Source organism: Callospermophilus lateralis, chromosome 20 (genome assembly GCF_048772815.1).
Source record: "Callospermophilus lateralis isolate mCalLat2 chromosome 20, mCalLat2.hap1, whole genome shotgun sequence".
NCBI classification, from domain to species: Eukaryota; Metazoa; Chordata; class Mammalia; order Rodentia; family Sciuridae; genus Callospermophilus; species Callospermophilus lateralis.
In genome coordinates, this window is record NC_135324.1 from 15,833,246 (window position 1) to 15,846,036 (window position 12,791).

Genomic DNA, 12,791 nt, shown 5'->3' on the forward strand with positions numbered 1-12,791 from the left:
TTTAAAACAAACATTGACAAATTGGCAAAACAATGGCATTTGGAATTTTTGCTGCTAGGAAATCTCATTCTGTCACCGAGCTCAGTGAACACACACGAGCTCAAACAATTAATGGGTATTATATTTTGGCTTCTCAACTGTTCAATTAAGTAAGAATTATTGTTATTAATTTCCATGTAAGGTAACTATTAATCTAAATGGCTTTATGATCCTAAAATTATCCTAATTTTAAGACTTAGAAGTGGAATGCATACCCAGCATCACATTATTGAGACAGCTGAGGGGACGTAAACTTTCCTTTTCATAATCTGCATATTAATTAATATTAACTAATAGAATATTTGAAACAGCAAGCATGTCACTTTAGGAGCTAACTAAGTCAAGATAAAGTCCAAGGATATGTCTCAACATTTTAGTGATGCCGTTTGATTGGCACAGTGCACGTGGTACATGTGGCAGGTACTAGGAGACATGGGGGCCCGTGCCTGCCTACAGCCTGCTCATTTGTTCACACGGCACGTATTCAGGAGTGTCTACTGTGTGCTCAGCACTTTGCAGACTTTGCAGATACAGCTATGGGCATGACAAAGACCCACCTTCAAAGAATTTATATGCTAGCTGTGTCATTGAGTTCACTAAAGGAAAGTTCTCAGCAGAAGTGTGAAAGTTGATGCCTGCCTGAGGTTTATAAATACCTCCTACCAGGATGGGAGGGTCCCAGTCTGTATCCTTCCTCCATAAAGCCACTGTTGTTCTGAAACTCATGTCTCTGCTTGGAATAGCCACAGTTCAGGGTTCATGCTGGAGTGGTTTCCCAGCGTCCCTGGTGAATCCATTTTCCATATTTTATTAGCCTTCACACCAGTCACAATGTCCCTTTCAAATAAGTTTCATTTTTATTACCTCTTGAGAGGTTTTAAATGTTTTATAATTTCAGGTAAAATAAAATCATCTGATGTCTCACCCAAAATATTTTATAATTTCATGCAATATACATTACATCGTTACCTAAGGCATCTGTGAATGTATACATATGGGATATATACACGCATGTGTGTGTGTGTGTGTGTGTGTGTGTGTGTGTGTACATTAGGTTGTTACCTAAGGCATCTGTGAATGTGTACATATGGGATATATACACACGCGCACGCGCGCGCGCGCGTGTGTGTACATTACGTCATTACCTAAGGCATCTGTGAATGTGTGTGTGTGTGTGTGTGTGTAATGTGTCAATGATGAAGCTCCTTCATGTATTTTAAAAGCAACAATGAGTCTTCTTTTGGATAAATATTGCTACATGCAAAGAGGGTTTCATCTCTTTCTCTCTGACCCACGCAGTTCCAGAAGTGCCTCCCTCTGAAGTCAGTGGAGGAGGCGGAAGCCGGTCTGAACTGGTGATCACCTGGGATGTAAGTGTCCAGGCAGCACTTCCCTCATGAGAGTGCTCCTATTTTCATGATCCTTATGGCCTCCTGGGTGGTGTCCATGCTGGTAGTGATGCTGCAGGGCTGGTACTGATGGTGCTCCTTCTAAGGATGCTATAGTTGACGCTAGTGCTGGTAGCACTGGTGGTTCTGGTGGTAATGGTACTGGTGCTAGTCCTAGTAGTAATGTTGGTGATGGTGCTGGCGATGTTGGCGATGCTGGTGATGCTGGTGATGCTGGTGATGGTGCTTATAGTGATGTTCCTGATTCGAACAGTGTACTGATACCGGTGGTGCAGATTCTGGTGCTGCTGATACTAGTAATGGTGTCAGCGCTATTGGTGGTACTGAACGTGATGTTGTTGCCATGGTAGTGCTGGTCCTTGAGCTGGTGGCACTAGTAGTGCTGGAGGAATGGTCCTGGTGGTGCTGGTGCTCACAGTGCTCTTGTAATAGTACTGATGGCACTAGGGCTGGTGGCGGTCATAGCGGTGGTGCTGGTGATGCTAATGGAGATGTTGCTGGGGGAATGAACTGGGTACTGCACATTGAGTCTGCAGTTGCTGGGGGTGCTGGTGGTTCTAGTACTGGTTCTAGTGCTGGTACTGGATCTACCAATAACACCCGTGCTGGAGGTGGCACAGGTGGTGTTGCTTCTGGTGCTGGTGCTATGGTGATGCTGATGCTGGTGGTCCTGCTATGAATGAGATAGCTTTGGCTGCTGCTCCTACCCTGCTGCTGCTGCTGGTGGGCCTGGCGCTTTTGTTGGTGCTTATGGAGGCGGTGCTGCTAATGCTGCTGAGAGTTGTAGGGTTGGTGACAGTGGTGCTGGGGATGGACTGGTGATGTGGGGGCTGGTGGTGGTAGTGGTTGTAGTAGTGGTGCAATTGGTACTGGTTCTTTTGGTGGTGGGTTTTGTGGCACAGGTGCTAGTAGTGGTGCTGGGAACACAGGTATTCATGGTGGCACTGGTGTGCAGATGTAGTTATTCTGGTGTTGGTGCTGATGGTGCTGATGGTGTGTGTGCTCATTTTCATGGTGCTGGTGATACAGCTGGTGGCACAGGTGCCGCTGCTGGCGGTGTTGGTACTGGTGGTGTAGGTCATTGTTTTGGTGTTGGTACTATTGATGGAACAGGTGCTACTGGTTCTCATGTCTCCAGTGCTGGTGACACTGGTGCTGGGAATTGTGGTGCCTGTGTTGGTAGTACTGGTGGTACTATCAGTGGTGCTTATGATGTGGGCTCTGATGCTGGCGTTGCTATTGCTGCTGATAATGGTACCGCTGTTGCCACTGCTGGTAGCACCGGTAGCAAATATTTCAGTGCTAATCACTGTTCCTGTCATTTTGCAAAAGTTTTCTTATTTCATTCTTGGAACATTTATATATTAAAACACTGAGACACAAAGATAGTAATTTGCACATGGACACCTGGCTGCTAAACAGAGGGTGAGAGTCAACTCCTGGCTGCTGACTCTTGAGGTTCCCTCACTGCTCTCCTTGCATTCCTGGAATGTCCTGCTGATGATGTCACACATCCCCACAGGTGCTTGAGTCTATATTTCTTTCCTGACCATCTTTTATCCTTTGCTTTTGTCAAGTTAGGGGGAAAATGTAATTAACATGTATGAAATGAGGGGGCTAGCACTAAATTTGTTTATATTAATTGAATATGTTAACAAACAAATAAAGCATCATGAGATTGTGATAAATGCCAATAGAATTTTTGGCATGAGTCCATGCATCCTTGAGTTCAGTAAGCCGTATTTACTTTCTTTTGCTTTTCTTTTCTTTTTTCTTTTTCTTTTTCTTTTTTTTTTTTTTTTGCTCCTTTGCACTTAATCACTGTATCAAGGTATGATTTCTTTCCATAAAACCAACACTAGGGATTTGATAATTTTTATTTGACTTAAAATATCTAGTATGTTAGATTCAGAGTATGGGTTATTAGAAACCCAGACGTGGACTTAAAGACACTCATATGTCAAATAATCACTGAGAAGTCTAGCTCAGTACCTCGGTGCCTGGTAAGAGTATTATATGTCTCTTAAAAATCAGCTGAATTAAATGTGCCCCTGTTGTTCCTCTTCTTTTCAAAATCTCCAACTTGACACGGTGAAGGTTATTATTTGATAATTCATAGGAAACACTAAGGATGAGGACTCATCACTTTGCTATGCCCTTGTCTTTAAGGGTGACAGAATGTGCCTTTTCTTTACAGCCAGTCCCTGAAGAGCTGCAGAATGGTGAAGGTTTTGGGTATGTGGTTGCTTTCCGCCCTCTTGGGGTTACCAACTGGATCCAGACAGTGGTGACATCCCCTGACACCCCAAGATATGTCTTCAGGAACGAAAGCATCATGCCATTTTCACCCTATGAAGTCAAAGTGGGTGTCTATAATAACAGAGGTGAAGGCCCATTTAGCCCAGTGACAACAGTGTTCTCTGCAGAAGAAGGTGCGGGAAACAAGTTTGTATATCGATAAGCTAGTTGTGCTCAAACCTGACTAGAAAATTCTCTGTGGCTTTAGGGGTATTTTTTTTCCTCAAGTCAACAGTAATCAAACTTGTGGTTATGTCCCCAGGGCAGGTCATAAAGATCAACCATAACTGACTTGAAGTGTAAGACTCGAGAGACAGAGAATCTAACAATTGGTTGCAACCCTGTTCTTCTTGGTTGAAGAATAAAATAGTCCCTGGAAGCTACCCTAGTCCAAAGTTCTGTTGTGGTTTCTGCAACTGAGAAAGGGTCACTAGCAAGACAGAAAGCGAGGGCCAAGATGCCATCCAAGAGATGTACAATGTGAACCTTTGAGGGATATGAGTACCTGTCACTCTGGCCTCATTGCATCATTCTGCTGTGTACACACACACTTCACTAGAAAATCATTGAGTCATTCTCTCCTTTTAAATCTGCTCCACATTCTGAGACATCTCAAGATCACTCTAGAAAATGATAGCAAATCACTATTTTATAGATGACAGCAACTGAATATTGGCCACCTCATGTGGTTCCACCTAACAAAGATGTTAGGGGCCAACCTGTATTGCATGGTTGCCATCTGCCAGGAGTTACCTAATTAGAATTTTCAAATGAAAAGTCTCCCATCTACAAATTAGAAAATGAAAGCTTGATGAAAGAGATGAATAAATCTGCCAAAACTCCTGTAGTAAGAGCCAGGATTTTAACCCAGGGCCATTGGCCTTAAGCATTCTGAGCTCATGCAGTATATCCCAGTGTCTCTCCTAACCTCAGAACTGGCAGTAAATTGAAAAAAAAAAAGGTCCACAGTTATCATTCCTAAAAATAGACTCCATATTTCTGAGGACGGAGGACGGCCACCCTTATTCTTGTCTTCTCATTTCCCATTGAGTTCTGAAAAGGATAAAAACAGGTATTATAGGCATCTTTGCAAAAGAAAGAGTCTTGCATTCATAACCAGACCCCATTTCCAAGAGCTTCCAGGAATTACAAGGGCAGGTTGTGAGTCTGGGAAGTGATGGAAATTAGCCAGCAGGAGGACTTCAGACACTGTCTGCCCTCAGCATCTAGGGCCTGAGAACTGGCTGTGGGGAGTAGGGAACAGACTCAGCCTTTGACCTATTCCTGTGCCCCTCACCTCCCTTCTCCTGAATCATCCTTATCACTCTGAGGAGTTGGTCAAAGGGCTGTCTGTTCACACATAAGAAAGATATTTAGTTGCCTAAGAAAAAAATGAGGGGCTTGTTGGAAATACACTCAGACATTTCAGTGAATCAGAGGAAGACTTTATCATTGAGCCTTATGAGATTCCCATGAATCCCCAAGAATGTTCATTATAAGGGGGTGTTCTTACTGGAGATCACATGGGCATGTCTACCTACTCCTTCAAAAGAGTCAGTATCCAAATTCACACCGCCCCTTGTGTGGAATTAGGCACTCAGTGCTTGCTGAGTAAATGAACTTTACTTGAACTTGACTTTGACTTTGTTTGACCCAAATAAGAAAGTAGTATAGGAGTTCCCAAGCAGCTGGTGTGGGGTGAAAGAGAGGGGAAAAAGGGGTAGAGAGAACAGAGGGAAGAAGGAAATACTGAGAAAGAGGTGCAAGAGAGGAAGGCACAGGTTGCTGTGGGCGCTGAGCAAGGAAAACCCCTGTGGCACTGTGGCCACCTCGTCCTCAGCAATAGATCAGTGTCTGTGTTTTCAAGACATGGTGCTTGTTTTCAAATATTTTTATAAAAAGTTTCACTTATGTTAAAATGCTTTCTCAAAAATAAGGATGTCAAAGGATTGTTTTATTCAACTGCAGAAATGATCATTGGTTTTCAATTTCTATTCCTAAACAGAGCCTACAATGGCCCCAACTGAAGTCTCTGCCCATAGCCTGTCTTCTTCAGAAATTGAAGTTTTGTGGAACACCATTCCTTGGAAGTTGAGCAATGGACATTTGCTTGGCTATGAGGTAAACTAACTTGTGTTTGTATGTTACCACGCTACTTTGCTTCTTTCACTAAAACTTCTTCTGAACAATGACAACTTATATGAATTCTGTTCTGGGTTGCTCTTTTCTTACCCACACATTGTGCCTAATTATTAGTACATACCTAATTTAACCCTGCCAGGGGCATGAGTACCACCTTAGTTGGGGTGGAAAACGAACAAAACAGTGAATATGAAAGGCAGTCATGGGCACTGTCAGCCAGATCTTATGATGGATTGACTGAAAACTGAGGGTGAGATTGAAAGGCTGTGGTCCTATCATTGGATGGCTATGTCAGTAGAAAGTCACCTTCCTCCAGCTATGGTCTTATGTCCTTGGTTGTGAGATTCTCTCCTGAATTCTAGAGAATTCAGCTGCCCATAGTATAATTTGTGTTTCCAGAGACCTTGATGTATGGTGAAATAAGATGAAATATCCAAAAGAGAGGGCATCATAAGACCTAATATAATGAAGTAGGAATAGTTCACCTGAGCAAGAAGTGTTTGAGGAAGAAGGATGACCCAGCTTTACAGACTTCCAGATGGTAGGAAGGTTTAACCAGGACTTTGGAGGGAAAGGAAATGAATGTAGAGGTACTGAGAACATTCCAGATTGAGCACAGCATTTTGGAGGAGTAAAGGAGTAGAGGCTGTGTACAAAACCAAGGTTACACTGAAGATGATGCCCACCGAGGCATAGGAGAGCAGGTCACAGATGACTTTGAATGTAAGAGGAACTACGTGAACTGTACCCCATATTTCATAGGGAACAGTGGAATTAGGAAGTGGTGAGATAAACACATTTTAAGATTTATCTAGCAATGCTGTTATAGAGGTCATGGTTGTGACTTCATCCCCACCACCCACTGCTGGCTTCTTAGGAAACTGCCCTCATGTGTAATTGCTGATTCAGTGGCAGACTAACATAGCCATATTAGCATGACACAGCCACGTACCCCTCCACTCCCCAATACAGTCTCCAGTGGTTGTATCCCAGTGACCATGTGACCAAAGTCCACTGGTCTGCACAGTGAGCTGACCCAGTCAGATTCTTGTGTGAGATATTTAAGTAAGGAATACAGAGGTTATAGTTAATGAGGGTCATGTGGTCATATGTCATATTTGTAGCCAAGTTCACACTTCTTAGGCCATTGGCATGTAGGAAAAAGTATGTCTGCAAAGATGAGATAGAGCAGATATCTCCCCACTTCACCCTCACAAGGAGAGAAACAAGGTCCCTACAACCTTACAAGAGTAAAATAGAAGAGCTCTTTGACAACTGCCCAATTCTCAAGTGGACTTCTTGCATCCTTTTCCATAGTGCTTTGTCCTTCTTGACAGTGAACCCCCTTTCTATCTGAGCAGCTTCAAGAGAGTTTCTGTTCCCTATAACCATATAGCATTGGCCTGAATAAATATTATCAAATGAAACAGAGACAGCACTGGAGCAGTGAGGCTCTGCATACAGGCCATTCAGGGGCAATACCTGAATTTGTAATTGAAATTGAGCTCCCAGTTGTTGGTTCTTGGCTTTGTTTCTTGAGCTTTGGGAATCTTATTAACAAAATGAATGCCTGTACACATATTGTAGAGTGTTGACTGTGTGTTTTCTTCTAGAAGTTGCAATGTTCCTGGTCTTATTCCTAAGTCTTTATTCCACTTTGAGTGGAATTTTGTGCAGGATGAGACATAGACTTCTGTATGGCAAAGGAAGTAACTAAAAACATGGAGAGGTGGGAGAAAGTCTTTGCCAGCTACTTCTCTAACATGGGATTAATAACAAGAATATATAAATAACTCAATAAACTTAACACCAGAAAAAAAAGGAATGACCCAATCAATAAGTGGGAAAATTGACTAAACAGACATTTCTCAGAAGAAATGCAAATGGCTAACAATATGAAAATATGAAAAATATTAAGAATGTTCAACATCTTAAGAAGCAGAGAAATGAAAATCAAAACTACATTGAGATTTCATCTCACTCCAGTTAGAGTGGCAATCATCAAGAATACAAATAATAAATGCTGGCAAGGATGTGGGGAAAAGGTACACTCATATATCATCAGTAGCACTGCAAATTACTACTAACCAATTTGGAAAGCAGTATGGAGATTTCTCAATAAACTAGGAATAGATCCATCATGTGACCCAGATATCCCACTCCTTGGTATTTATCCAAAAGAACTAAAATCAGTATACGGTAGTGATACAGCCACATTAATGTTTATAGCAGTTTGATTCATAACAGACAAGAATGGCAGCAGCCCAGGTGTCCATCAGCAAATGAATGAATAAGGAAAATGTGGAATACATATTCAATGGAGTACTCGGCCTTAAAGAAGAATGAAATTATAGCATTTTCTGGTAGATGGATGGAACTGGAGAATATCGTGCGAAGTGAAATCAGCCAGACCTAGAAAGTCAAGGGTCCAATGTGATCTCTCATGTGAAAGAGAAAAGGGAATTTAAAGAAATGAACACATGTGACTCTCCTCAGTGAAGGAGTTGGACTGAGACACAGTCCCACTATGGATAATTGCCCTGTATGAGCCATAATGGCAGAATCATATCCCCAATCTGGTTGTACCTTGTGAAATACTGGAGACAAATGAAGGAGAGGTTACATAGAAGAGAACTGTGGGCTTATAAGCATTGTAGGGGTCTTGAAAGTTGATGGTAGTTAATGGAGAGCATGAGGGCAAGGAGATGCTAATTTTTTTTCCATATCAATTTAAACTGACAAGGACTCATCCAGGTAAAAATATTCTATATGAAAATGGAATGGTATCTCTTAGCCATGTCAGGAAAGAGTATTTGACTGAAGGACATCAAAGAATGCTAGTGGAAACTCATATTTTCTAGTTAAGGCTCTACCATTTTGGAATTAGACAGTTCTGCATTCAAAACTAGTAGGTTACTGTATAAGCTCCACAAGGGACAGGAACTCTGTGTGTTTGTTTAATGATATCTCCCAAGTTCACAGAGTAATATCGGGCACATGGGTGACATGCACAAACTATGTGTCGATGGAAAAAATGCAGTTTGGGCTTTGCTATCTCACTGCTGCATGTTCTTAAGCAAGTTATTAAAGCTCTCCAAGGCTCAGTTAGAATAGAGTAACAGTCGTCCATAACTCATAGCATCATTTGAGAATTGCAAGAGATAAAGCAGCCATTGTTAAAACCACCCTGAGAGACTTGCAGCTTCTGCTTTTTTTCTGTTTATATATTGGGCTTCAGGGTGAGATTTCATTGAAAGAAAAAGAAAACTGAAAAGCAGCAAAGAGTAGAAGAATACTTTCTACTTTTCACAAGGAAAATACACTCCCCGAGTGACTCTCATGCCTGTTGCCACTAGGGTCAGAGGCAAAAGATGAGAAGGAAATGGAACTTTTCTTGGTATCAATTATGGGTTAAAATGCATTGCATCTTGGGGCTGGGATTGTGGCTCAGCAGTAGAGCGCTCGCCTCGCACATGGGAGACCCTGGGTTCGACCCTCAGCATCACATAAAAATATATAAGTGAAATAAAGTTATTATGTCCAACTACAACTAAAAAATAAATGCTTTTTAAAAAAATGCATCATATCTTATCTATTTGTATAGAGAGTAGCAGACAAAATATTCAAATGTAACATGTATACTGTATTGAAAGGAAAAACAAGGATTAAAAATTTCTTCCCCAAGTGCTTGGTAGAATATATGAAGAGAAAGACAAGCTAAGAGAAAGATGTACTAATTAGAAAAAAATCTCAAATAATTTATGTAATTCCATCAAGTTAAAAATATGTCTTTTGTTCGTTTCAGTAATGATTTAAAAATTAACCTAGAAAAATAAATGACTTAGCAGAGTATTTAATTATCAGTCCTGTGGCTAACTTTGTGGGTTGCAGTTTCCCCAGTTTGGCTTTAAAATCGTTAATATCTCCTACCTTTCTCTCATCTTGGCGTGAGTTGATCGTGTGCCTCGCAACATGCTGAGCACACATCATCATTAGCATCTAGACTAATTTTCTTTCTGATTTGACCAACCAGTAGTTGAGCTCATTTCCCTAGACTCCAATTTATTTCATCTGCTGTGCCTTTAAACTCAGGCTCAGATCTTTCCTGGTGCCCTTCTGGATAGGAATAAGAGAGGCAGACCCACTAAAAGAGGATCCAGAGCCATTAAGTTCATGGAGAGTGGGCACCAAGAGGAGAGAGCGCTAGAGTTCCTGCCTGGAATATACCATGGCTTTAAAGATGGAAAAGATAATTACTCTGATTGATCTATGTGAGGTACACGCAGGCATTAGAGTATTACGCTGCACTCCCTAAATATGTACCATTACTACATGTTAATAAAAGTAAACATTAAGAAAGAATAAACCTTGGGAAGAACAAATTTAATAAGCAAATGAAACAAGTCAACATTTGCAAAATAATAAGAGTTGCATATTTGGGGGGAACTGCATAGGATTATTTTTTATGTGTGGCAGAGGAACTTAAGAAATGTAATATATCAGAATGCCAAACCAAACTTTCTAGATGCCTTCCTCCAGCCTCCTGTTCCCACAACTGTATGGAATGTGCACAGGGCCTGATATTTTAATCAGAATAGAAAAAGATGTTAAATATTTGAGTACCTTTTCTTTTTTCTTTTGAGGATATGAAAATTCCACTTGAAGAAAAGCTATGTGCCCGGGGTCTCATCTCCTGCTGTCTTGCAGCGAATTCAATTCACTGTGGCATGAGTTGAATGTACATAGGAAAATTGGGTACAGACAGTTGAGATATTCTTACATCAATATCAAAAAAGTAAAATGTGTTTAGGTGAATAAAAGGCAGACTTTGGGAGGGACAGAGGCTCGGTGATACAGCAGGAGTGGTTTCCAATACCATGGAGACAAGCAGAGAGGAGAGGGTCCAGTGTGTAGCAGGCTTCACTCTGTGTGGGGGATTCTGGGAATGACCCTCACTGCCCATGTGCTGCTGTGTTCTTTGTTAGAAGGTCCCTACTAAACCCTGGCACAGCACTATAAATGGTGGGGAGTAAACATCCCAGTTTCTCCTGAGTCCTGCTGATTAAACCCAAAGAGAAGTCAGAGGGCAAGGACGTACACAATACCTCTCCCCAGGCTGAGAGCAGAGGAGGACAGACCTGGACTTATCTCCCTAAAAGACATTCAAATGCATTTCCCCCTCTGGCTTCTGCTGATTTAAATGTGCCCAATCTAATAGCTAAGTTAAAGTGTTCATCTCTCTAGAAATCTGTAAATACACATAAAATTATTTTAGTCTATTAAAAGAGTTTTTCCAACTTAACACCTGTTTCCTTCAAGCCTAAAAAAAAGGTTCTACTTTTAAATACATTAGTTTTATAAGCTATATTTCATTTTATGTTTAAATTAAATGAAAGATCTGATGCAGTGATATTAAGGAGTACTTGGAGCAGGAACATTAGTTTTGGGAATAACTAAATTACTCACAGAAACTGAAATTATATTTTTAGTTTTGACATTCTTCAAGTTTGTTTCTGTTTATTTATCCAGATAAAAATATATTGACTTGTGAACTGGTTTTATTTTTCTGAAGGAAAAAAAAATACCATATTATCTCATCAGAAAATTGAATTACCAGTGTTTATAGATGCAGAAAATTTGAGAACTTGAATACTGAGTTTGGTAGATCTCCATGGTCAGAGGAAGGAAACATTTTTAAACTGTTAAGAGTGAAGCCGTTTAAGTCATTTAGTAATTCCACAATATGGAGGGTTCTATCCCTAGCCACCATTCATCCATAGGAGACATGGTCCAGGAACCCCAGTGGTTGCCTGAAACCACAAACAGTAAAGTTCAACTTGTAAATTTGGCACAATAAAGAGATTAATGGCAATAATTAATAATAAAATAGAACAATTATAACAATATACTATAATAAAGATTTTATGAAAGTAGTCTCTCAAAGTATCTTTGTGTATGTTGTTACCCTTCTTGCCTGTTTTTGAAAGAGGGCAGCTGAGACCACAGAGGGAAAACCCATGGATCAGGGGGACAGCTGTGTGTACAGGTCCGCTGTCAGCAGTAATGACCAGAACCTAGAGGCCCCTGCCCATCACGACCTGCGTTATTGCTGTCTACTCTGTCAGGAAATGAGGTCCTTCCCTCCCAGGCCCCAGCCTCACCTGTAAACCCCAACTCAGGGGCTCAGGAATGGCTCAGAGGAGCAGACTGGATCCCTTAGATTCTTAGGGATGAAGCATGGTTGAGAACCTAAGGCAGTCTTAACCAACCTCTCCTGTGCCTTTTATTGTTCCCTCACTAAATTCAGAGTTTGCACCATGAAAATGCTCATATCTTCAGCTCTGGAAAGATCTCAGCCATTTTTTCCTCTGAGCGTTGCCTTTTCCTTTATCTCTCCTTTGGGAACTCTGTTTGGAACTTTGCATTCTGTTCTCAATGCCACAGCTTTGCTTTGGTAATTTTCATTTCTTTGTTCAGGCTATGTCCTGGGCTCATTAATTCACCCTTCCACTATTAGTCTATAGCTTTACTCTTATTACTGATTTCCTTAATTTTTTAATCATTGCATTTTATCAGGTCTACAAGTCCTACTTATTGTTTTTCAAATTGGGCTGATCTTTTTTCTTTATCTCCTATTCTTGCATAATAGATTCAATCTCTTGTCAAACAGACTTGGACATTTTAGGTATAGTTATTTTATAATCCATTACTCATCAGTGTATTTAGCTGCCCTGCCTCTAGTCGTATCTACACTGGCTTTTTTATTAACAGGGTGTGTCTTGTGTTTTATTAACAGGGTGTGTCTTGGTAATGTGCGTCTCTCTGATCATCCTTTGTAGATGCCACCTTCATATTCTGTCAACTTTATATTCACCCTTTTCTGCACAATTACATTTTCAAAGT

General features: G+C 40.9%; 1 protein-coding gene across 1 annotated transcript in view; it reads left to right on the top strand.

The window, feature by feature from the left end:
• LOC143389977 (contactin-3) overlaps positions 1–12,791 on the top strand; it is a 319,072-nt gene that overhangs the window by 289,718 nt on the left and 16,563 nt on the right. Inside the window, exons 19-21 of the mRNA XM_077106266.1 lie at positions 1,339–1,409; positions 3,646–3,880; positions 5,752–5,867. Coding sequence (XP_076962381.1) covers positions 1,339–1,409; positions 3,646–3,880; positions 5,752–5,867 — 422 coding nt within the window. The remainder of the gene's footprint in view (positions 1–1,338; positions 1,410–3,645; positions 3,881–5,751; positions 5,868–12,791) is intronic.